This window comes from Nestor notabilis, unplaced genomic scaffold, assembly GCF_000696875.1.
Source record: "Nestor notabilis isolate BGI_N333 unplaced genomic scaffold, ASM69687v1 scaffold8223, whole genome shotgun sequence".
Classification (NCBI taxonomy): Eukaryota; Metazoa; Chordata; class Aves; order Psittaciformes; family Psittacidae; genus Nestor; species Nestor notabilis.
Window position 1 is genome coordinate 26,350 of NW_009920559.1, and position 23,509 is coordinate 49,858.

Here is a 23,509-nt window from a genome sequence, read left to right on the forward strand (position 1 = left end):
GTATTACATATAATCCTAGCAGCTGCATTGACCAGTTCTTTATAGGCCTCCTGCAGCAACAGGTGCGCTGGTCCAACTCTTCATCATCCCTCAGGAACGGGGGAGCAGCAAGACAAGCTGCTGGACCCCCATTATATTCTTACAGGTTTCAAGCAAGCATCCCTGGATTTCTTCCCTCAACTTCTTGTTGTGACAGGATCTGCTGGTGACTTTCCATTGCTGCTTTTCTTTCTCCAGAGTATCAAAATCCAATTTGGTACTTAAATTACTTCGTTCCACTCCACTGGTCTGTGCCTGGTTTAAAAATCTTCCAGGAGCACTGCTTGTCCTTCTTGCGAATTCAGACTTTGCTTGGCTCCCATAAACAAACAAATGAAAATCCCAACTCCTCCCCACGAACCCTTTCCAAAAATAGAATATAATCATGATCATTTGTATCAGAATTATTTAGCAGTCTCCAGTCTTAGTACAGCTTTTGCTGAGAAAACTGTAGCTTATAGGACTCTGAAGTGTTTATTAGAAAGCTTTCAAAAAGAGATCTTTGTTTCAGGAAAAGAAAAAGTGTTCAGTTTAGCGAATACAGACGTTCACAGCACAGAGACTGAAATGGTTAAAAATGATCCTAGAGAGCAAGTAGCTCACAGAGTTAGCAAAAAATTAATTTTTTCCTTTCTTTTACAGAAAAACATTACTAGCTGCTCTGGTTTCCATACTTAGTAAGACAGATTTCTGCTGTATGCTCTTGGGTTTGCTTGCCTTGGTTTTTTTTTCTCTATTGCTCCACACAGGTTTTGATTAGTGCTTTTCCTTGGCTACAAGTGCTTCACTTTGAAATACAAAGCTCTTTTTAAAAAAAAACACCCCAAAAAACAAAACCCCCAACACCACATCACTGGAGGGAAAACGGGAAGTGATACAGTGCAGCTGCAGCAATCTGGTTCTGCTGTTGTCCTCCCCCATCCCAAAATCCTCTGCATAATTGCCAATCTTTAGTCGATGAACCTTTGGCAGGCCTTCTTCCATCGGCAGGCAGTACACCACATATCTCTGTTCTCCATCCCATAGACCTTCCGACACTTTTTCCCCTCCCCTCTAGGCTTCCTGTCAGAGAGAAAGGGAAGCTTGTTAATGAGATGCAATTGTAGCTTTGCTTTATCACCCTAAGATCAGGACAACAACCTCAATGGAGCACAGCAGGCAGAGAACCTCCCAGCTTTTCACAGGGTTCATTTTGAGTCAACCGGGAGCTGACAAAGCAGACACACATACATTGGTGGCTCCTTCTCACCTGGCTTCTACAGCCTCTGAGCCTGCTCCTCTGCTCCAAGGATGACCCCAGGAACGTACAAGCCCTGACTTTAGCCAGAGACTAAACCCAGTCTGCATAAATGGTACTTCAGCCAGGGTAAGTGCCGAGCCGTACTGCGCAGCCACAGCTATTCCACAGGACATCCTGGCCATGTCAGGCACGAGCCCCCGTCGCTGTACAGCTGTGGTACCAGTATTCCGCATAGCTCTGAGCAGCAGATCTTGGCTACCAGCAGGTAGCAGCTGTACAGAAGAGGGGAAAAAGCTACCAGCTCCTAAGCTTGCCTGTCCTTCCTGCATGGTTTGCTCTGTGCTCACTGACCAAAAACCAAAAAAGTGGCCAAAAAACTAGTTTTAACCCTTTCCCTCATTAGCAGCACATTCAGCAAGGCAGACAAGTATGTGCTTTTAAAGCTGCAATGACTGTCCTGTTTTCCATCTTATAACTGCACTCAAAAAATTGGTAAGTGTAGAAAATGACCAAAGTAACTGTTAAAATGGAACTTTTTTTACTCAGTACTTTGCAAGCCAGCAAACCTGAGGAGTGATGCTACATACAGCAAGAAACCCCCCCCCTCACTCCAGCAGTGCCATTGGTCCTGATGTCTTTAGATTAAGTAACTGTGCAGACAGAATTGTTTTACACCCGTATCACATGCTGCATGGCACACATGGGAATTGCCCAGTGATTCCTCTCTTGCATACTTACACATTTTTTGAATACTGAATGTTCATTAATAGTCACAATCCGTGAATTGAGCAGATCCTAAGTTTGGTCTGTAGCATGTGCAATGATCTGAGAGTCACAAAGAAAAGTACGAAGTCTTCCTTTTATTTTGTTTTAGAGTACAGTCACCTTCGAGACTGTGAGAAATAGTTTCTTTACTGTAAGAAATGTAGTGTCACAGTTTGAATTCTTAACATAACTTTCTGAATGCTTTTAAAGCAGACTCTGCTCATACATCAGTTAGCTTTAATGGAATTGAATGTAGCTTATGCCCAGGAAGACAAGGTATAGGAAGCTTTGCTTTGATGTAATTTACTATAATATATGGTTTCTTATCATTCAGCTGAAGCCAAATACCAGACTGACTGAACGGTGACGAACACACATGACAGCCCAGCCTTTCAGGGGAAAAAAGCAAAGCCAGGTAATGCAGCCCAGGATGCTTCAGCTGGAGCAGTGAATCTGGGCAGTGTTGCTCTGCAGGGCAATTTAGATCTGCAACTGGACTCCAGACATGCCAGCTTAAGGCCTGCAGTTGTACTCCAGAGTCTGCCTTTTCCATTTCACAACAACTCACTTTTCTCCTGATCTTTACTTTTGATGGTAATGAAAAGCAAAACAGCCCAGAACACTTCGCAGTGTCCTAGCAAAGAACTGCCCAGCAACTGCAATCACAGTTGGTGGTGAGGTTTTTCTTTCTTTGGCCATTGACATCTTATTTACTAAATGCCCTCCAGGTTCTGAGGCTGCTGGTCTGTCAGCAGGAGCTAATGGTCCCATACCTCAAGCCAAATGCAACTCTGGGCGGTGATGAAAGAACTGTGTGGGACTGTTTCTGCTCTCCACTCCCTGCAGGACGATTATGAGTTGGCGAGACCTGTCAATACAGACAAAAAAGCTGCTTATGAAGAACATACGCATACGAATGCAGTATCAACACTTTTCCCAGAAAAGGCAATTCACGATGCATGGTGGCAAGGATACCCAGGAGAGGTCATTACAGAACATACACACATAACTTGCTGTTGTAGATCTATTTAGAAAGATGCTCATTTAGCATTAGATAGATTATATTATATATTTTCCTGTTCTACCAGTCACCCTAGCAGAGCAAACCAGAATACAGATCAGCACCACTGCAGGGTTTGGCAATATGGAAAATACTATATTAATTCTTACTTAAGAACTCTTGAATAGCTCTTACGAAAACTTGCTCCAATTCAAGCATAGAAATTAAATGGAAAAATAAACTCCGTCCTGTGCTGAGATCAATACCAGTAACCCCTGTGACATAAAGGGATTTCACGTGTTGCTCCCATCTGTGAGTTGTCACTCGTTGTGGAGATAGCCCTGGGAAGGGGGTTTGCTGCAGGGCAGTTATAATGTGGCCCTCAAGGTTCTAATGGGAGCACAAGGCAGCCCTTCTGATCAAGGCTGCTGCTAGCAACACGTACTGCATTCTTTCCTTTATTCTGCACTGTGAACCACCTCAGCAGGTGTCTGTCCTCCTTTGTCAATGCTCCGGAGCAAAGGGCGAGCTTGGTCCTCTGAGACTTCCCAAATAAGCCTCCTCCATGAGCCTGGGGGTTGGCAGCCTTATTCGGGTAATCACATGGCATAAAGCTTGGCCTTAAATAATCCCTACATCATTTACTGCCAGGTTCTTATTTTGCTCCTGGGTAAAGGCCACATTTAAAGCACCAGAAAAAAATTATGAACACTCATTTTTTGTTGCGTACAGAACAGAAAGCTTCATTTGGGCATCTGGTGTGTGGAGTCACTGCCTCCTGCAGCCACAACTGCAGGTACTGTTAGAGTTCCCTGCATTGCTCTGACTTCACTCCTGCCCTTTTGAAGTCTCACGGTATCTGGAAGAAGGGGAACTGACCTGACTTGAACAGAGTTACTGAATGTGCTTTGATTCTTGATATAAAGCCTGTTTTATAGCTAGTCCACTGTAGCAAAAAGCTAGTACTTGTAATGAGTGCGGACACTCTTTAGGCTGGTAACTATGGAAATTGCTGCTGTAACTCCATGTGCAGCTCACACTGAACAAGTTTAAACCATTACTGATATATGAAATATATGTCCAAAACTTGAAGGAAATTTACTCTCTGCCTGCTTACCAAAAGTCACATTTTGTACATGCAGAGACCACACCAGCTCTTTCTGTCCTATCACTCCAGAATGTTGAGGGGACCTTGTTGTTTACTGCTTTTTTCCCTATCTTTTATCAACCACTTCTCTTGTTTTACTGAAGAGTGATTGAAAGACTGAAGATAAAATGCAAAGCAGTCACACTTTTCTAATCTTTGGCATTTACCACACACTGCACCGTTTTCCAGTCATTACCAGCAACTGGAGACCTCCGGTCAATACTTCCAGGGTTCTTAAATTAAAACCCAGGATTTTTTTCTATCTACTACTACTATCTGATACTCAGTGTATTCCCTGGTTACCATTGAACAAAAAAGTACTCTGATGGTCTCCTATGTTATAACCAATTACCCTGAAAGCTTCCGAACACAGAACAGGATTGAGCAGTAATTGCAGCGTGCAGACTGTGCCTCCTTTCTCATTCTCCAGAGAGCGTCTCTGCACAATGGTTTGCACAGATGGGCATGCCAAGGCAGCTAAACTGCACTGAAGTTGAGCTGTAGTGTATTCTGATATGCTCTGCAGCAGGTCTAAACAATACCAGGTAGTTGTACTCCTTTGTCGGTGACAGTAAGAGAAGGGTGTGAGAAGTCAATCTTTGCCCTTGGAGGTTTTCACGTTTGAAGTGTTGTCTAATACAGAGAACTAATGTGGAACAAAAGTGTATGTTTGAAGCGAGGACCTGGAGTTTCCAGTTACATCTCCTGGGGGAAACTGTGCTTACAGAGAAGCTTTGTGATCTGTAAACATCAGATTATCAAACTTAAAGGTCTTCTCTCCTGTTCAACCTTTTTGGGTCTTATGAGCAGGCAGGTAAAACAGTATCACACAGCAGAGATCACAGTGGCATTCAATGATTTTTATCCTACGTGACGTAAAAGTGGTACTATATGGTCATTATGTTAACTCCTCCAGTACCAAGAGACAGACTCCACTGCTGTTTGTCAAAAAACCCCAAACCACAGAAGAAGACTATTGAAATTTGTATCTCTTGTGGACTCCGCTGCTGACATAGCAGCATAGGTCTAGAAAGAAGCCTGTTCAAAACCAGGATGCAACAGCTCTTTCAGGGGTCAAGGACAGAATGGCCCCATTCCCACATCACCAGTAACATCAAGAAATGTACAGATTTATGCACTTTTGCAAATCTGTAACTAATCCTTTAATCCTCAGTGGTTTGTCCAGGCCAAAAAAGTGTCCCAAAGCCATTGTAGGAAACTGCTTGAATAAAGATTAAGGGTCAGGCAAAAAGTAGTTTGGACTTATTCTCTGAAGTTCCTTTGGGTGCTACAGACATGCACCTAATCTCAGGGACGTATGTATGTATATAACTGCATGAGTTTATAGTATGCTGGCTCTGTCACATGGTCTGGGCTTAAATGAACCTCGTAAGAGAAGGAAAAAGTCCCCTGAGCTATAGCTTTCCTAAAGTAGTTACATTCAGTGTAAGGGTGAGAATTGACAGAGCCCTTTTTATAAAGCAATAGCAAAATTAATCTGAAACAGGAAAAAGGAAACTTTCATTTAATATACAGTTACTTAACATTACTTTGTATTTGCACCCTCACATACTGCATATAATTTTCCACTGCAGGCAAGCCTTAGTAATTCATAAATGTTCTCACTGATGACAGAATAGTCAAATGTGTGCAAACCTAGAAGGTTTTTTTCTTCTTCTCTTTTTTTTTGCTTAACAGCCTTATAAATGTTGTTAGACAGAGATATAAAGGCAATTCATAGGTTCCTTGAGTGGTTTATAATGCTGCCATCATCACTGCTTCCCCAGGCTTTTGTACTGGGATTATTTTGAAACTGTACTTAAATCACTGGCATCTCCATGCAGTTCTCAGAGAGTGATTGGCATTTCTTAAATTCTTTTGAGAACTCTCAAGTCTACAGCCACAGATCAATGTTGTTGCTTGACGAAGTAAACTCAATGCATACGTGTCTAATCCTGTCCTCTTACGTGTCTGATTTACAATGTGGCTAATTGTGTTTTTGGATTCCCAACACTCCTGGTACCAATTTCTGCTACTCCACAGAAGGAGCCAGTTTCATAATTGCTCTGTATCAACCCCATTGCTGGGAAATCAAATTCTCGAGGAACTTTATGGATAGCACACTCTGTCAAGGCACCCTCGCTGCGATTGCTGCCAGCGTGATGTCTTTCACTGTTAGTTGCTCCTTGATGGAATTTAATAAATATTCATTGGCAGAGTGCAATGTAATTGATTCAGCCACTTTCATTTTTTATCAGCCCTGCAGGATGCCGCAGCCTCTGCAGAAAATCTCCAAGGTTTGCCAAAAGTTGACAGTAAGAAGCTTTGGAGATTTACTTGGTGAAGAGAAGGGAGGGAAATGGTATCTCTTATCGCCATGTCTAATAGTCACTGTTAGGAGGAAAAAAAAGCTATATGGTTCTCTGGATGAGCAATGCGCTTTGTATATCACACTTTAAAAATTCATAAATTCATGAAGTGTAATATTAAATGAGATGTTATGATAGCAAAAAGGGTTTTGATTACAGAGTATCAATTTATACTGAAAAATGCTTTACAGTAAGAATTAGGATACATTAGATTAATATTTATTTCTACTCATTATACAGAAGATCTTCCAGTACTCATAGTGATTTACTTTGAGTTTTTACCGTGCTAGGCACTAGAAGGCCAAGCCCTTTAAACTCTACTTAAAGGTTTCTAACTCCCCCTACAGTACCCACACCTATATTGCAGTACGTTTGGGACTACTGAAATCAGTGTTCATTTCTGCAGCCCTGGTTATGAAATGAGGCTTTGTACGCCTACTTTTTTGAAGAAAAAAAGGGTCAGAGCTGACTTTACTTCTAAGACATACATCTAATACATCTTCATTAAAAAGTTGACAAACCGCAATACATATTAATATAAAAATGAAGTATGTATTGAATCTATTTTCTGTATAAAACAGTAACTTTCTGCTATCAATAGGGACTATACATATGTAGCCTCCTAGAATCAGACTTTGCATTTCATCTTATTGTTTGTTTCAGTTGCCTTTCAAATATGCTTCATCTTCAGAGTCCACTGAGATAACAGCTCTACTGCTTGAACCCAGTTAGGCTGTTAACACAACCATCACCTCGCTGATTTTTTGTCTAGTTTTGTAAGGAATCCTAGTGGCACAAAAAGGAACATACAGCTCTGCACCTACCAGAATGGTTTTTTGTCAGCATATTTTTAAAAGAATGTATACTATATATCCAATTCTTTGCTTGTAGACACCCAAACATATATAATTAGTTTCCTTTTGGTATCTGCTATATCAAATCTACTTTCATCATGAGGTACTATGAAACAAAACAGAAAGCTCTAAAAACTTTCTTTCTTTTTCTGTCATTCACTTACTGGAATGCCGGTGAAGGTAACAGGTGGCGACTGCCAGGAGATGCTAAAGCTACTGCCATTGGGAGTGAACTTTGCTGACCCTGGAATGTTCACTGGAGGAGTGGCCTGTGTGGAAAGAAAATATTATTCCAGTAAGAAGAACCATTCCTCTCCCAAAGCATTTCAAGGGGTCTTTCACTCCTTGAAACTGTGTATCTACAAGAGACTTTCCAAGGTGGAAAAAAACCTGCATGGTGACAAGCACTATAGCCTTATGAGAGGGGAAAATCACGGATAAGCCAGTAAGGAAAGGACATATTGTATCTTAAAACCTCGTTTAGAAAAGGCAACAGCTCTCAGAAGAATCCACGCAAAACCCACAAAAGCTAGATCTGATGAAAACCCACTCAAAAATCAAACTTCATATACAAATAACTTAAAATAATGCCAGGTAGCAGCAAAACCACTGTAAATGATCACCTCTTCCATAGCAATAAACAAGGCAGCATCTAAACTGACGGGGCAGCTGGTTTAAACAACAGAAGACCGGATAGCAAGGCTTCCTGGACAATGAATGGGGTAATGATCAGCAGTAAAGGCTTGTTTATCAGATAAATGCTGTTAAGAATCATCTCAATTAAAACAGTCTTTCCTATTAAAAACAAGGAGCTGAAAATCATCCTTGGGATTCAGAAAATAGCTCTTACAAGACTAAGCTAAAGTAAATACCTGAAGGACCCCTGGGCCCCTTGAACTCTTCTGTTCTTCCCATCTGGGATGCAATACCCAAATCTGAGCTCAGACTGCTGAGCATCTTTCATCTTGGGCCTTCCCTCTGGTTTTCTCACTGGGCTATGAGCCCTCAGGAATTCTTCCCTGCCTATTTTTGAATCCCATTTAACCTACAGAGTCAGAAATTCATACCTTTGCAGTTACCCTGGCCAGCAGTAGCATGAGCAGCCACCATGAACATAGCCTCCCTTTGACTCTTGAATTTCAAGCTGTCACCACAAAGAAGGCTCCCCAGTTAAAACCTACAAAGAACCTGCTATTAAAAATGAGTTTTACTTCTGCCTTTAAGTTGCCTGTGCTTGACAATAACGCAATACACTTGAGCAGTGTTTGCGTTTGAGGCTGCTGAAGTTATCCCACCACTTCAGGGAAGAGTGCTTCCCTGAGCCCCCACCAGGCAGAGAGGAGTGATGACAAGCTACAAGCTCATAGTCCCCATTAAAGATAATCTTCAGAGTAAACAAGTGCTGATGCAATCCCTGGAGTCTCTCCAAGGAAGAGAAACCAAGACCACCGGATGCCTCCATGTATGGCAGCAATGCTCTGCAGGCCAAGCCTGATGACAGCTCCAAGAGAATCCACACAGACATGTGGAGCATCGCCCACTGAGCTCCATAAAACATAAAAACCTTGCTGAAAGGCACCAAGAAAAATCTGGCAACTCCAGATGGTACCAGTAGTGCTTCATCACAACCCTGGCCAAACAGGAAGGCGTGAATGACCACAGTGCTCCCGCCAGAAAGAACTGGAGGCTGCTTGGTGGACAGCGAGGTGGCATTGCCTCCACTCAGCATCCCACTGGGATATCAGCTCAAAGCTGGGGTCAGCAGGATGACTTCCTCACCTATTTGAACAAGACCTGCAAGGGAAATCCTAGATGCTAGAAGGGCCCAGCTGTAGCTCTTCTGTAGCAAAATTTAACAGGTACAGGCACTAGTTTCATAATGACAAGTCAAGAAGTTTAAAACGGCTGTAATTTGTTTCCTAAAATACCATGGTGCTCAAACCTTTTTCTCTGTGCCTAAGTATTTACCTCAGACACGAGTGGACTTACACAGTCAATCACTCTGTTCATTTGTTTCCCAGGCATTCATCTTTGGTCGCCAAGCAGAGTCACGTTTTTCAGTCTAAGATTTCTAACAGTCTCTTCTAAAAAGTAAGCAACCATAACATTACAATGAGCTGAAGAGTTTCTACACCCCAATCTCTCTTTGCTTAGAGACCTCCATTTAATTTCCAATCAAAATATATTCATGGATAATTTATAATTATTTATTTGTGCCAACACTACCTTATATCTGAAATAGGATGTGCTCCTCCTTTTCCTCTCTCATTTTTAACCTCTCACTTTCTTCCCAGACAGCAATCCCATCCTGTCCTTCCCCCCTTCTGTGCCTGAACTGTCAGTCCCAGGGTTGGAGAGATCCTCCATGTCCTCCCTGACCTCATCTTCGCTCTGATCATCTTCTTTCTACCTCTTCTAATAGGAGTCTGTCACCTTTCAACTTGGTTGACCAGCACCCGACTCAGGATCTCAGCTGAAGTTATCTCAGGGGTCCTGTACAACGACATTAAACATTGCTGTTTCTCCCAGGTATTTCTAACCCAAAAAGCTAACAACTTTTTTTCGCCCTGTCACAGCTCTATTGTTGTTGGCTCACAGTCATTCTGCGCTTTATCAATTAACATCAGTTTCCTCCTCATGTAATTTTCTAACCACCTCAGTTTATAGCAGAAAAATCTCATTATCAAAGAATCACAGAACAGTTTGGGTCGGAAGAGACCTTAAAGCTCACCTGCTTCCAAACCCTCCTGCCATGGGCAGGGACACCTTCCACCAGACCAGGTTGCTCAAAGCTTCATCCAACATGGCAAACAACTTCTAGAGATGACACATCCACAACTCCAGTGCCTCACCACCCTCACAGTGAAGAATTTCTTCCTTGTATCTAATCCAGATCTACATTCCTCCAGTTTGAAGCCATTCCCCCTTGGCCTATTGCTACATGCCCTTGTAAAAAGTCCCCCTCCAGGTTTCTTGTAGACCCCATTCAGGTACTGGAAGCTGCTCTCAGGTCTCTCCAGAGCCTTTTCTTCTCCAGGCTGAACAATCCCAACTCTCAGCCCATCTCCAGAACAGAGGTGCTCCAGCCCTCTGATCATCTTTGTGGCCTCCTCTGGACCTCTCCAGCAGGTCCATATTCTTTTTCTGTTGGGGGCCCCAGAGCTGAACGCACGTGGGGTTTCATGTTCTGCCATTAAACTGCATCAAAACCCTGTTATTAAGATCACCCAGTCATGTAAGCATTATATATAAATCTTTGTACTGTTGACGTCTCCCAAGTTTATTTTATACTATCTGTGTAGTACCCAAATGATTTAATGAAAATGAGATCAGGCCCCAAAACAGCTTTTCATTCAGCTCCACTAATAACATTCAACAGCCCTCTCAAAATATCTCACTGCTGTTCTCCCTGACTCCCCAGCTCTCTACCCTAAAAAACACTGCCTAGTTGCTGTAAGATTAAATGCTCTCCTCAAATCCACAGGAATTTGTTCTTTTGTACTGCCTCTTTGTTGTTTACATCTCTCATCCAAGGAAGATGTTAAGACTGTTCTAGCATAAGCTTTCTTTGGGGTTCCTCCATTGCAGTTCACCTCATTTGCTGTAATTCCCACATTTTCTTCATTTATTCTAAATCTTTCCTCCTCCTTAGGATGGGGTCAGAGAAGAGACTCAGGATGTGCCTCCTCACTTCCCCTTTATACCTTTTCTTACTACAGGTATTACATTTGCCATTCTCAGGTCATACAGGAAATGGCAGTTAACAGATCTGGTTTGGATTCTTGTGACCCAGCTTTGGATTCTGCATTTTTTCCCCTTTTTTATCAGGAATACTGGGATTCCTGTTACCATTATTCAGCCTCCTTTATCTGAGTTCCTCGAGCTGTGAATTTTGCCTTTTCATTCCAAATGAAGTAATTTCCACTTTCATGCTCTCATGCACATGAGATATTACCTTCATCACTATGTTCCTATTCAATATTTTCAGTTTTGATACAGATAATACAAGAAGTAAAAAAAGTTTTGGAATTCTGCACAAGGCTCACTCCAGCAAGCAAACTGCAGGAAACGTGGTGGTATGAAAGATGCTGTCGTCACCTTCTATTCTATTCCATGAAGTTCTATTTGAACTACAATTTCCTCAGGCAAGTGCTTTACTCAAAGGCTGCTCATAAAAAAGGACTGAGTGAGTCTCCAAGTTGCAGGGGAGACTGTCACCACTGCAAATCCCAAATGAAGTAAGACTCTTCTCAGCAGCCTAGGCTTGCAGGACTTACACTAGACTTAAAAGAAAGTCTTTCTCCTAGATGGCTTGATCAATCCCCACGTTGGTGTGCTACCTGATGCAGCTCCCACCTGAGATGCCAAGCTTCCATCCATGCTTTCTGCAATGCAAGAGAGCCTAAAACAACCCTGTGAGTTCTGTGTGGTTCCCTCTCTGTGGTGCCCTTTTTAGTGAGTACTCCAGACACCCAGCAAAAAGGTTTCATCTGTACAATGCTGTATACAGAAAGTTATTGCTTCTGACAAATTCAACAGAGTCCAGTTCTCCAGCGCATATGCAGGTCATGGACCACGCTACTTCAAAGCCTTTATTCTTTTCTCATATGGTATCCACACCAAAACGTGTCAAATTTTAGTGCACTTTTGAGATTAATGTTTTCTGTCCAGACTTGGAAGTTTTGAGAACAGCAGGTTTTAGATCTGATTGGATTTTTGCCATTTGCAAAGCATTACCTCTAAGAGTAGGAGGATACCATATATGCCTTTTCATTCTTTCTGCCCTGCTTCACATATGCAAACTGACATCTCACACTGTACAAATAAAGGAAACGAACTGGTCCTGGCATCCCTTGGGTACTTGCCAACAGTACAAGCAGAGCTGAAATGAAGGCTCGGGGTGGGGGGATTCAGCTCACTGAATGAGAGTTTTTACAATGTAGGAGCCCACATCTGAGCACATCACCTTGGGCTCTCCTTACGGTCAGTGAAGGATTAACTGATGTAGGCAGTGGCATACAGAGAGCAGCTCTTCCCAACTTTAAGTATGCACCTAAGTGTGGCTGGATAAATAGCACTCCAATACCCACTGGCTATGGTGGGAGCACAAACAACTAGCTCAGAAGCAGACATCTAAATTTAAATGAGACAAACCCCTTGAGCTGCCCTGAAAACTTTTCAACCTTTCAACTTTTTGACCTAAACCTAAACTTGGCTTTTTAAATTCCAGACACCGTGATCCGACATTTCTTTATGCGTTAATGACATCAGTGCAACTGGGGGAGTTTGCTCTCACTGGCATTACCTGGTAAGCATGGTCCGTGTGTACGAGGTAGAGGTTGGTAGGAGCTGAGCGGCTCAGTGGTGTCATCAATTTAGTCTCGGTTTTGGCACAGGAAGTTTCAGGACGGATTGCATCTTGGGTGGGAAAGGCAGGAGGAGATGCTAAAGATGGAGAGACTGGGGAAAGACTGCTTAAGCCATCAGCTACTGAGTCCGTATTAAGCCTGATTTCTGTGTAGTAAAAATCCTCCTCTCCATCACTGTAGTCAGACTCTCCTACACGTCTGTATCAAGACAAAGAATGAAAGACTGATTAAATGAAAGCAAGAACCCCAAGGTAAATTTTGAAATCTAGATACATGAGCAAATATATTCATACTGTCAATAAATTACTATTCCCAGTTTTAACCATACCTACTTTATCAGCTATCTGGCTGCAGGGAAGGGGAAGAGGAAGAGAAAATCATCTAGTCTGAAGGGAAAAGAAGAATTAGATTTTTTTTCTCCCTGTGTTCTTCTTGACTAATTCTTTGACCTTGGAGTAGATGTTTAACTTCTATCAGCTTCTCATTCCTAACTATTGAAGTTTACAAGAATCTCAATGCACTTTGACCTCAAAAATGACAAAGCAGTCACAGAAGAACAGGAAAAGATAAAAAACACTGGCAAGATATACTTCAGTAATGTTATAGCAAACAGTAATCTTATCATAAGTTACTTAATTAAACCAAATATAGTCACGGCTGTGGTTCACCGTAACCTTCTTTGGTATAAGAGAAGAACCTGCTAGCAGTCTCACCATGCAACTCATTCAGACACAGGTACAGAAGGGACGTATGCGGGCTGGCTTGCCACTGCAAGACTTTCTGGTCCTGCTCTCCAGAAGCAGACTTACTGAAGGAGGAGATGTAAGAAGTTTAATTGTCCCTGCATCCCTGGCACTATCTATCTGCTGCATGTTTGAGTGCAAATGCTAGAAGCAAAGCAGCCCAGTCAAGCAGTAGTTCCCAGGAGGCCACATGTCATCTTGAAGCCCAAACCAAACTACTCCTTTAGCACATTAATAATCCACATGCTATACGGACGTAAGTCACAGCGCATACATTCATATTTTCTCCTGAATCTTCCATATGGGAAATTTGAGAGCCCTAAACATCTTCCTGGCTGCATGTCCATGTCAGGGCTGAACACGGTCTCTCCTTTTCCAGGCATATACCCTAAAACCAACACCTGGCCAGTTCTTCAGCCTGCTTGATTGGATACCTCTATCTGTGGTCCTCTCACCACCTTACCCAGTAGAACTTGTTGAGAGAGCATGTGTTCAACAGTTTGAAAGGCTCTACCAGAAGCACCATACATCAAACTGCAGCCACACTGTCCTGGTTTCAGCAGTACCAGTCATTTCTTCTCCTTCTCGGTAGCTGGTGCAGTGCTGTGTTTTTGACTTTCAGTCTGGGAACAACGCTGATAACACTGATGTTTTTAGTTGTTGCTAAGTAATGTTTACTCTGACCAAGGCCTTTCTCAGTCTCATGCTCTGCCAGGGAGGAGGGGAAGCCGGGAGGAAGCAGAGACAGGACGCCTGACCCAAACTGGCCAAAGGGCTATTCCATACCACAGCCCGTCATGCCCAGTATAGAAACTGGGGAGAGTTACCTGGAAGGCCCAGATCGCTGCTCGGGTCGGGCTGGGTATCGGTCGGCGGGGGGTGAGCAGTTGTGTCCTCTCCCCTTGTTATTCCTCTTATCATTATTAGTGGTAGCAGTAGTGGTTTGTATTATACCTTAGTTACTGGAGAGCTGTTATCTCAACTCGTGGGAGTTACATTCTTCCGATTCTCCTCCCCATCCCTCCGGGAGCGGGGGGAGGATGAAGGGAGGGAGTGAGTGAGCGGCTGCGTGGTTCAGAGGTACTGGCTGGGCTTGAACCACGACACAAACTCACCAAAACTCCTCTCTTAGGCAACGTTACAAACTCCAAATTCCAGGGAAGTTCTGCTGTTTAGTTCTCCCTCTCCTGTGCCCCAAAAATGATCTCCCCATAATACACAGGACAAAGCAACATTCATAACTGCATGTTGAGAGACATTTTCTCTGTTACTGACTGCTTCACTCTTCAGAGCCTAAGCCCAACAGCAATTACTATGCCCTTTGCAAGACTTTCCTGAGTTTCACACCAGACTACATCCTCATGGTCACTTTAATTTTTAAGCACTGGGTAACAGACTACACAACAGAGATGTATTTCCACATACCTAGCGGCTGAAGACCATAAGTCCCCACTGTAATTATATACAAGACAGCTGGGTCACTCAGCAAATTGCACTGGAGATTTCAGTTGCAAACTAAAGCTCTGAAACAAGCTCATGTCATGCAAGATTCATCTGATTTTGCTTCTAGTCCAAGTAACATACACATGGAATCGCAGCTCAGTTTCTTTTTCTTGTGTTTCTTAGGTGGCTTGTTTGGAGTTTTTCGACATTAATTTGACTCAGAACTAGCACAAGCACCTGATCTGATGTGAAATAAGGCTGGAAAGTATTCGTGCAAGACCCTGAAACTTGCTGTCTTTCACACCACATCAGCCTGGATGTGACGTGCAGAGAGCTGCACCTGTAAATGCCACTGAGTTGTGCAGCCATTATTAGGGCAGTGCAGTGACCTACAGCTGAATTTGATCTTCCAGCAAAGGTCACAGAAGTTCAGGAAAGAAAGTGCCTAGCTGATGGAATAAGTTCCCATTCCCCTTGATGCCCTACTCCAGAATTTCCTCAGGAACCTAGGGATCTGAGACAGAAAAGCCAAGGACAACCCAGATCATCTCCCCAGCCAAGTGCAACTGCTCTCCTTCTATCCTAAATCCTTTGGACTTCTGAAGAGACTGCTTTCTTACCCAAGGTGAATGGTCCGTATGTGTTTCTGAATCCCTGCAGCTGTGCTCAGTACCTTCCCGCAGTTTTTCCACAGGCATTTGAACATCACCTTCATGGAGTTCTGAAAATTGTAAGTAAAGCAACATTAGTGGTATGGAAGATAGAAAACCCAAACCCACCCAAACAGATAGACAGGTACAAAACACTGTGTAGGTTCAGAGCCCCTAGCTCCAAATCTGTAATGATGTAATAGTCTCTGTCAACAGGGTCATCCTACTGAACTCAGCAGAATCCCAGTGAAAAGCTGCAGGAGCAGCTTGTGACAAAACTTCACCTCTCTCCACTCTTCGGCACAGCTTTTCATTTGCAAGCTCCAGTTCCTGTTTCCCCACTAAAGGAGGCAGATGATACAAAAACTTCCTACACTTCTTTGGAGCCTTTCAAAGAACAACTGGTGAGGACTTCTTATTTCATGCAAGGCATCTTCTTAAATTAAGATCTTCCTAAAGCAAGCTCTTATGAATATTTCTGCTTGTGAATTCTGCAACACATAAAAAATACTGTGCTAGAAAACTGTAGCTTCTGCTATGACAATATTCACCCATGAGCTGGCAAAACCCGTTTTTATTTCATTCAGAAGCTGCTGTGACCTTCACTTGGACAAGAGAATGAAAAGCCATCTGTCAGTGTCCAACATTTTAAAAAGAATATGTGTATAATATCATTTTAATATTTTTCTTATATTATTTAATATAACTTCATTGGCCTAAACCGAGTTATCACTGATTTAGAGCACAGCCAACAAGGCTGTAAGCAGCCCAATCTTCAATATTTTAAAGACTCTGGAGAAAACCAGTCTTAATTTAAAGCCCAGTATGTGGTAACAAACAACACAGATCCAGCAGGGCTGTATAGATTTTTTTTAAAAGCTAATTTTACCACAAAATGAAACCTTAAGAACGTTAAGAAAGTATATAATAATTTTTACTTCTCAAAAATCATTTTCTCTATTATTACAGAACATATTATTAAAGAAAACATGAGGAAGAGCTTTAAAATACTGTATGACTATCTTATAATTTTAGTTACATCTAAGATTAAGTAAGTATTTTCATATAAAGCTCAATTGAGCAGAACAAGGAGGGGACAAGCACATCCTGAAGAGTTAAATACATGATTCACTGTGTCTTGAACAGAATTTTTTCAGTTTGGACCCTTTGGAACTGCAAGGCAGTAGATGGTAAGTTTCAGCATTTGCCAGAAAGATGATGATTAGAATATGATTTTAAAAAACCTCAGCTGATGGACTTTCAAAAATCTAAGTTGATTGTAGTAACGTGTTCTCATAGTTTCTTGGCAGTCTAACATCTGTTTGAAAGTATGGATGCTAAGGGCTCTAAGATTTGAGGCACTTGATCATACTGCTTGTATGAAAACCTTCTACTTCTGAATAAGTTGCACAAAAATTCCCTCTGTAATTTTTTAATCTAATAATACAAATACCATTCAAATACATACAGAACTCTTTTTTTCCTAACATTAAATATAATCTATCTAGCAATCCTGATAGGTATATTTCTTACTTTCATAATATAATACTAAATACTATCTTCATCTCAAAACCTCGCAACCAACCACCAGCCACAGTAACAAGATGAAGACTACGCTTATCATTTACATCTTGGGAATTGCCACATCACTTTGTGAACACCATAAGCATCTTCATGAACACAGAATGGTTTAACATCCATCTCCAGTTTGAAGGCAAAACCTGTCTCCTAGCTCTACTGTGTTCCTGGTTTTATCGTCAGTGCTAAGAGTCTGCAAAACCCCATGCATTTTAATGTAACCAAATGAAATCTCATTCAGTAGAAATACAGAACATAAACCATGCTTCCATTTCTGACTAGTCCAAAAATTGCCTAATAGGGCTTAAAGTTTTATTTAAGAAAATAATGGAACACAAATGTTTTGGTGAGGAATAACTCCACTAGTGGAAACTTCTAAGCAAACAAATTTCTTCACAGGAAGTGCTTGCTAACGTGACATTTTCCAAACATGAAATGGAAGAAACTTTAATGAGGAAAAGTGAGTTTATCAATCACTCTATTTCCAGCTTTACTCCTGATGATTTCTGCAGCCCTGAAGAAGAAATAACCTGAACATTTTTATTTCAGCTTCTAGAGGTACGAAGCTGTAACTCAGATAAAGTACCACACTGGGGCCAGAATAAAAAAACCTGCAGGAAACACACTTGATTTATAAAACAACATTTGGCAGGTAATGTTATTATTTATCTAATTCAAACACTTGCCATACAGAGCAAAATCCCTGCCAACCACAACAGATAGTGCAATAGATCTGTGGTGGGTACATAAATAGAAATATTATAAGACAACTTAGAAAACAATGAAGATGGCAGCTGCAAACCCATCTGTCTCATCACAGCTGAGCAGTAAGTGATGCTAGTAAGCTGAACTTTAACTGAGAAGTATGAGGCAAACTGGCACACTTCTGCATTCCTACTCCTCCTGTCTCATACCCCCAAAATCATCTCTTTAGTTTAACAATCAGCTCTAACTTTTAATTTACTACAACAGTGTCCCCCAAAATAGTATTTTTTCTTTTCTTTTTTTCATTTTTAGCAAGAAGCACAAACATTTCCCTCTCCCACAGACAAGGGCAGAACACTGTGGGTCAGCAAATAAGCAACTTCTGGAGCAGAAGGATAAACCTGAACAGGTTTAAACAATCATTAAAACTTCTTCCTGCTGGTGATGAAGCAATTAACTGTCTCAGACTGAGCCAGACACAAAGTCACTACGGAGAATAAATTCTCTGCTTTTTCTCCTTACAAAAAGCCCTTTTTCATCTTGCTATGTAAAATCTGTCCTGTTGTGTTGGGAGGGAAGGAAACTTGGACTAGTGCCATCTCTTTGTTTTCTTTTTCTTTGAGAGGAGCTTGCTTGCTAGCAGAACAGTTCTTTATGGGCGTTAGTTTTGGACTTCTTTTGTGCTGTGTTTTATTTAGTCTGCTTTTGCATTCACACTGAGGATAAATTTGACCACTGCGAATACAGTATGAAAAGCCATCAGGTTTGATCTCTCTCCTTTTTTCACTCCATATGTTTGTGCAGAGAAAGCTTCACAGTATTAAGGTATCTGACATGCTGTCAGACAAACAGCACTTCCAGGGAACAAGAAATATTAAGGCCATATACAGTTTTTGTGATGACATGTAAAGGCTGCCTGTTGCTTCCTGCATACAAGGGATTTGACAAAGCAGGACAGAAATCCCTTGGACGGCCAGAGGCAACACCTTCTGGAAATCACTCTAGTCTTTTCTGAGCAGGAGGGTTTGTACAACTTCACCATCTGCCTGCAAGTATGTGGTGCTGATGGCAGCATGTGTGTGCAGAAGGTGACGAGGTTGAACAAGACAGAGTGACTAGACTAAGTACCTACACTAACTGGATGCCATGAGGGACACAAATACAGAGCTGTTTGGGTGACTGGTTCCTTTCTCACAGCAAAATAAGTCTACCAACATCCTATCTGCCCATGGGTATGGAATTTAACGTGAGGCTCACCTTCCTCTTCCTAGGAATGGGTTCATCAAAGAGAAGGTTGCTTGTTTCGGCTTCGTCAATACCATCATCTGTCTGGGAAGGTGTCCGAAAAGCTTTGAAGCTATCAGCTGACAGAGGTGGAGATGGGGTGGATGGGTTGGACTGGTCACTGGGAGCATTCCAGCTCCAGTATCCACTGCTGCTGGTACTAGAAGGCACAAATCCTCCTTCTTTCCAAGATCCATTTAGGGATTCTGTCAAGGACAACAACAGCCATCATTATAACAGTATCATGTGTTAGGGCTAAGGAACTGTTTTAACTAAGGCTTAGATGCCATATTGATAATTAACTGTATGTTCAATAAAGGAAAACAAAAGCATTGGAAGTAGAGAGGACAACTACATCTGTCCTGCTGCATATAAATTATATATTCCACACTTGCCCCTTCATAAAAAACAAAACAGCAAAACCAAAACCAAGCAACATTTTCCCCAAAAAGAAACGCTGGGTTTGGAAAATTAACCTGTTCCGGAGCATAAACTGCAATAAGCAGTAAGATACAGCATGCACCATCAAGAGAAAACATTCAAATACATTCTCAACTTTCAACAGGAACACACGACTCTGGTGGGGCATCAGAGCAAGCTCTAAGCCACTGCATGGCCAACAGGAGATCCCCTGGGAAGGGGACATACACTCTGAGCCCCAGGGCACTAAGCAGATCTGCAAAAACATGCCACAACACCCCAGCAGACACCAAAGAAAACCATAATTAACACTCTGTTATCTCATAATCCCTCAGTGCACACACCTCTGCATAATTTGAACGTCTAAATGAGATGGAAAGTATCCTTGGAAGGATATCCCTTTGTCTTCATATAGGTGAATCATCTGATTTCGGAAGTAGGAGGCACAGATGCTGGATCACCTCCACACCTACTTGCTGGAGGAACCCCCTCCTCCCTGCAGCAGTTTCCCTGACATTAGCTGGTAAGCAGACACTCCAACTAACGAGTCACTCTACAACATGGTGGGTGACAGTAACAGCACTGTTTTTGCAGTCTAAGGCACGGCTTGAGCTATGCTTCATGTGCTGAGGTTCTCAGGTGGTAAGACACCTGCATGCCACTCTTCCCAATGCCCAAAGGGCTTTGGCCAGGAGAGGAGTATGCAGGTCATGAGCTCAGCAAAGGTATGGCTCGAGTGTGTCCAGAGGTGCAACCATGGGTGGCTCTGCCTGAAGCTTCAGGTTCTTACAGGGCTCAGGCACATGTGCAGGGCTGGTTTATGTGCAGCTTCTCCCTAACTCAGGCACTGGAAACTTTTCCCAATGACACCATATTGTGCAATACCCGACTTTGGAGTTAGCAAGCAAATAACATCTTATCTGTTCGTGAAACATTATTTAAGTGTGAGACAGGAGTCTTTTCAAGCCAGAGCCTGCCTTGAAGAGTTCTGCAGAAGTCACTGCTTCATTCTTTCTCAGTTTCTTACAGATAAATTTAACTCATGACATCAGCAAGAAAATAATTTCTACCACCTGCTACCAAAAGCTTAACCCAAAACCAAGGATTTTTTTTTTTCTTTCTCCTAATCAGTTGATTTTGGATGAAACCCTTAATCATTAGCATCAGCTGCTCACAAAACAGAACGCAGTGCTCCATCATCTAAACACATGCATAAAAATGTCCCTGTACTTACTGATCAGGGCCACAGATGATAAATAGGATGTCCCCCCACCCTCCCAAATTCCACTTTGGAAAAGGACATAAATATTTCTGGTACCTACTGAGTTAACACATGAAAATGTCATGTTTTGTTTCATGATTACAGCCTTCATGTGACTGTAATGGAGGTGGTTTTTGTTCCTTGTAAGTATTTGTACTTGAGTCTTGTGCCAAAGCCAAGTAGTACATCTGGTATCAACTTGTGACCTTAGCATAGCTTAAAATGTCCATTTCTTCAGAAAAACAAAGGAAACAGCACTCCTTCAACTACTACTTTCTCACACAGTTATGGTGGTATTTCATATTCTTAGGGTTTACAGCTTCTCCTCATCTTACTGAGAAAGAGATGTAAATCAAGAACATTTTTAAAGTAGTATGGAAAAGACTGAATGAGGTTGACAACAGGAAAAAACAAACACTGGTTCTCATTAATACTACTAAATCTGTCAATGTAAATAAATTTAAAATATAAATAAATGCAACTTACTCTTATTTTGGGGCTCTTTTCACATTGCTGGAGTTGCGTGAAAGAGAACCAGACCAAATATTACTCAGCTGCAGGGAAACAAGGGCCAAACTCTGATCCAGTTTACATGGGTGATCATCCCCAGTAGTTCCAGCACAGATCAGACTTTAACATTATATGCTAAAGTTATTTCTTTATACTTTTAGGCAAAATTCCATTTGTTTAAACAAATGTTCCCTTAACTTCACTGCTACTTGCTGCCCCTTTTTAGAAAAGGATGTAGACAGATTTAATCATCAGAATATTTGTAGCTCATATTACTAAGATCAGAGCCTAGCCTTGCAACACCACATGAGCTTTAAATTAACAAATCTTTACACTTTAAGTCTTTAGGAAGTCTTCACTCAGGCAAAACTAGGATATTCAGGGAGAAGGTGCCCAACAACAGCTTCAAAATCTTGCCTGTGACTACTGAAAACGCGTGTATTGCTTTTTCAGGCTAGTCTTCCCAGATCTGGGGAAGCAAGCAGACACGCTATGTGAAGAAATATCAAAGAGCACTCAGACTGCATGAAGAAGTATCAAAGGCAGTTAACAGCTACCATTTACCTATTAGCAATTCAAAAGGGCTTGTCTGGAACATCTTTCCAAGCGACAGCTGCTAGCTAATGTGCACTGCTGCTCCTGACAAGTGTCGTCTGCTCAAACTGTCTACACTGGCAGATACTGACTTGCCCCACAGCAGAGCAGCTCTCTCTGAAGAGGGATGCAACATGGGACATGTGCGTGCCTCAGCCACTCCAAATCCCTGCCTGGCACATCAGCACAGATCCATCTTTGTCTGTGGTTCTGGCTGTGAGCTGAGCAGCTGGAAAACAGGTTTGTTTTACCCTTCCACTGGCCTTCCCTGGGGGCTGGCAACCTCCAGCCCTGAGGCAGGATGGTCACTGGGGATGTCACTGCTGGAAGGTTCCCAGGGCTCCTCTGAGCAGTGGCACTCCTTAAATACTTCTTGTTTTCAACACTGGAAAGCACGCAAACAGGAGCCATGGTGTTCATGGCTAGAATTCCAACTAAATGTTTTCTGGAAAGAAATGGAAAACCACACAATTTGTTCAAAAACCTTCCAAACTGGGACATTTGATATGAATTCCTTTTAAGAACACCACTCACTGGATTGCCCCTGCTTCCATGAAGAACTGTAAAGACTATTTTCCATTTATTTTGCATCTGTAAGCATTCGTCAAAGTCCTCTGATTATTTACAGTTGGAGGGCATATAGTGTCTATTTAACAGTTACAAGTGAGTAAGAAAAGCCAGAATCACACAAACAATGCTCAGACATCCTAACAAGGGTGTCCTAATTTAAACTATTCCTTAAAATATAACAGTTCTAAAAATTTCTTGTAACTCCAGCCAGGCTTGCACAGACTCATTATATCTGATTACCAATCACATTATTACCACTAACTTTTTAGACTTATGTTTATTTGTGTGTCTTCTGCTATTCTGTGGGTGGAGCAGTCTTTAAGAGATCATGGATTTGATGGCAGACCATCTGAGAGTTACAAAGGGCACAAGAATTGAGAGTCTAATCCTGCATCAGCAGAGACAGATCTATTGCTGTGCAGACTGCGAGTGCACAGCTTTGCAGCTGAGGGCTGTGACCTGGAAGCGCTTTGCCTCATTGCAGAGCTGAGTAAAATCTCATCTGATTTCCATGGGGTGAGCCCAAGAACAACTTCTGTCATGTTTACTGCATATTAAATTAGACATTAGGAAGAAGTTCTTTACTCTGAGGGTGATGAGACACTGGGACAGGTTGCCCAGAGAAGCTGTGGATGGTCCCTCCCTGGCAGTGTTCAAGGCCAGGCTGGATGGTGCTTTGAGCAACCTGGCCTGGTGGAAGGTGTCCCTGTCCATGGTAGGAGGTTGGAACTAGATCTTTATGGTCCCTTCCAATCCAAACCGTTCTATGATTCCATGATTTTCTATGTGCAACTGCAAGTAAACTGTTTGGAAAATCAGCATTTCAGCGAGGTCAGAAGACCTCCTGCAGCACTCATCTCCCACTTACGAAATGGGGCATCTCCTATTTCATAAACTGGAGCTGCTCTACAGTTACAGAAAAGGTTTCTTCCTATTTCTGCCAATGCTGCACCAAAGACCTTGACTAG

General features: G+C 42.1%; 1 protein-coding gene across 1 annotated transcript in view; it reads right to left on the reverse strand.

Moving 5' to 3' along the window:
- Nucleotides 1–734: 734 nt before the first annotated feature.
- ZNF704 (zinc finger protein 704) overlaps nucleotides 735–23,509 on the reverse strand; it is a 65,582-nt gene continuing 42,807 nt past the window's right edge. Inside the window, exons 3-8 of the mRNA XM_010010720.1 lie at nucleotides 19,160–19,392; nucleotides 15,590–15,690; nucleotides 12,720–12,981; nucleotides 7,579–7,683; nucleotides 2,818–2,912; nucleotides 735–1,101 (exon numbers count right to left, since the gene is read on the reverse strand). Coding sequence (XP_010009022.1) covers nucleotides 990–1,101; nucleotides 2,818–2,912; nucleotides 7,579–7,683; nucleotides 12,720–12,981; nucleotides 15,590–15,690; nucleotides 19,160–19,392 — 908 coding nt within the window. The 3' untranslated portion in view covers nucleotides 735–989. The remainder of the gene's footprint in view (nucleotides 1,102–2,817; nucleotides 2,913–7,578; nucleotides 7,684–12,719; nucleotides 12,982–15,589; nucleotides 15,691–19,159; nucleotides 19,393–23,509) is intronic.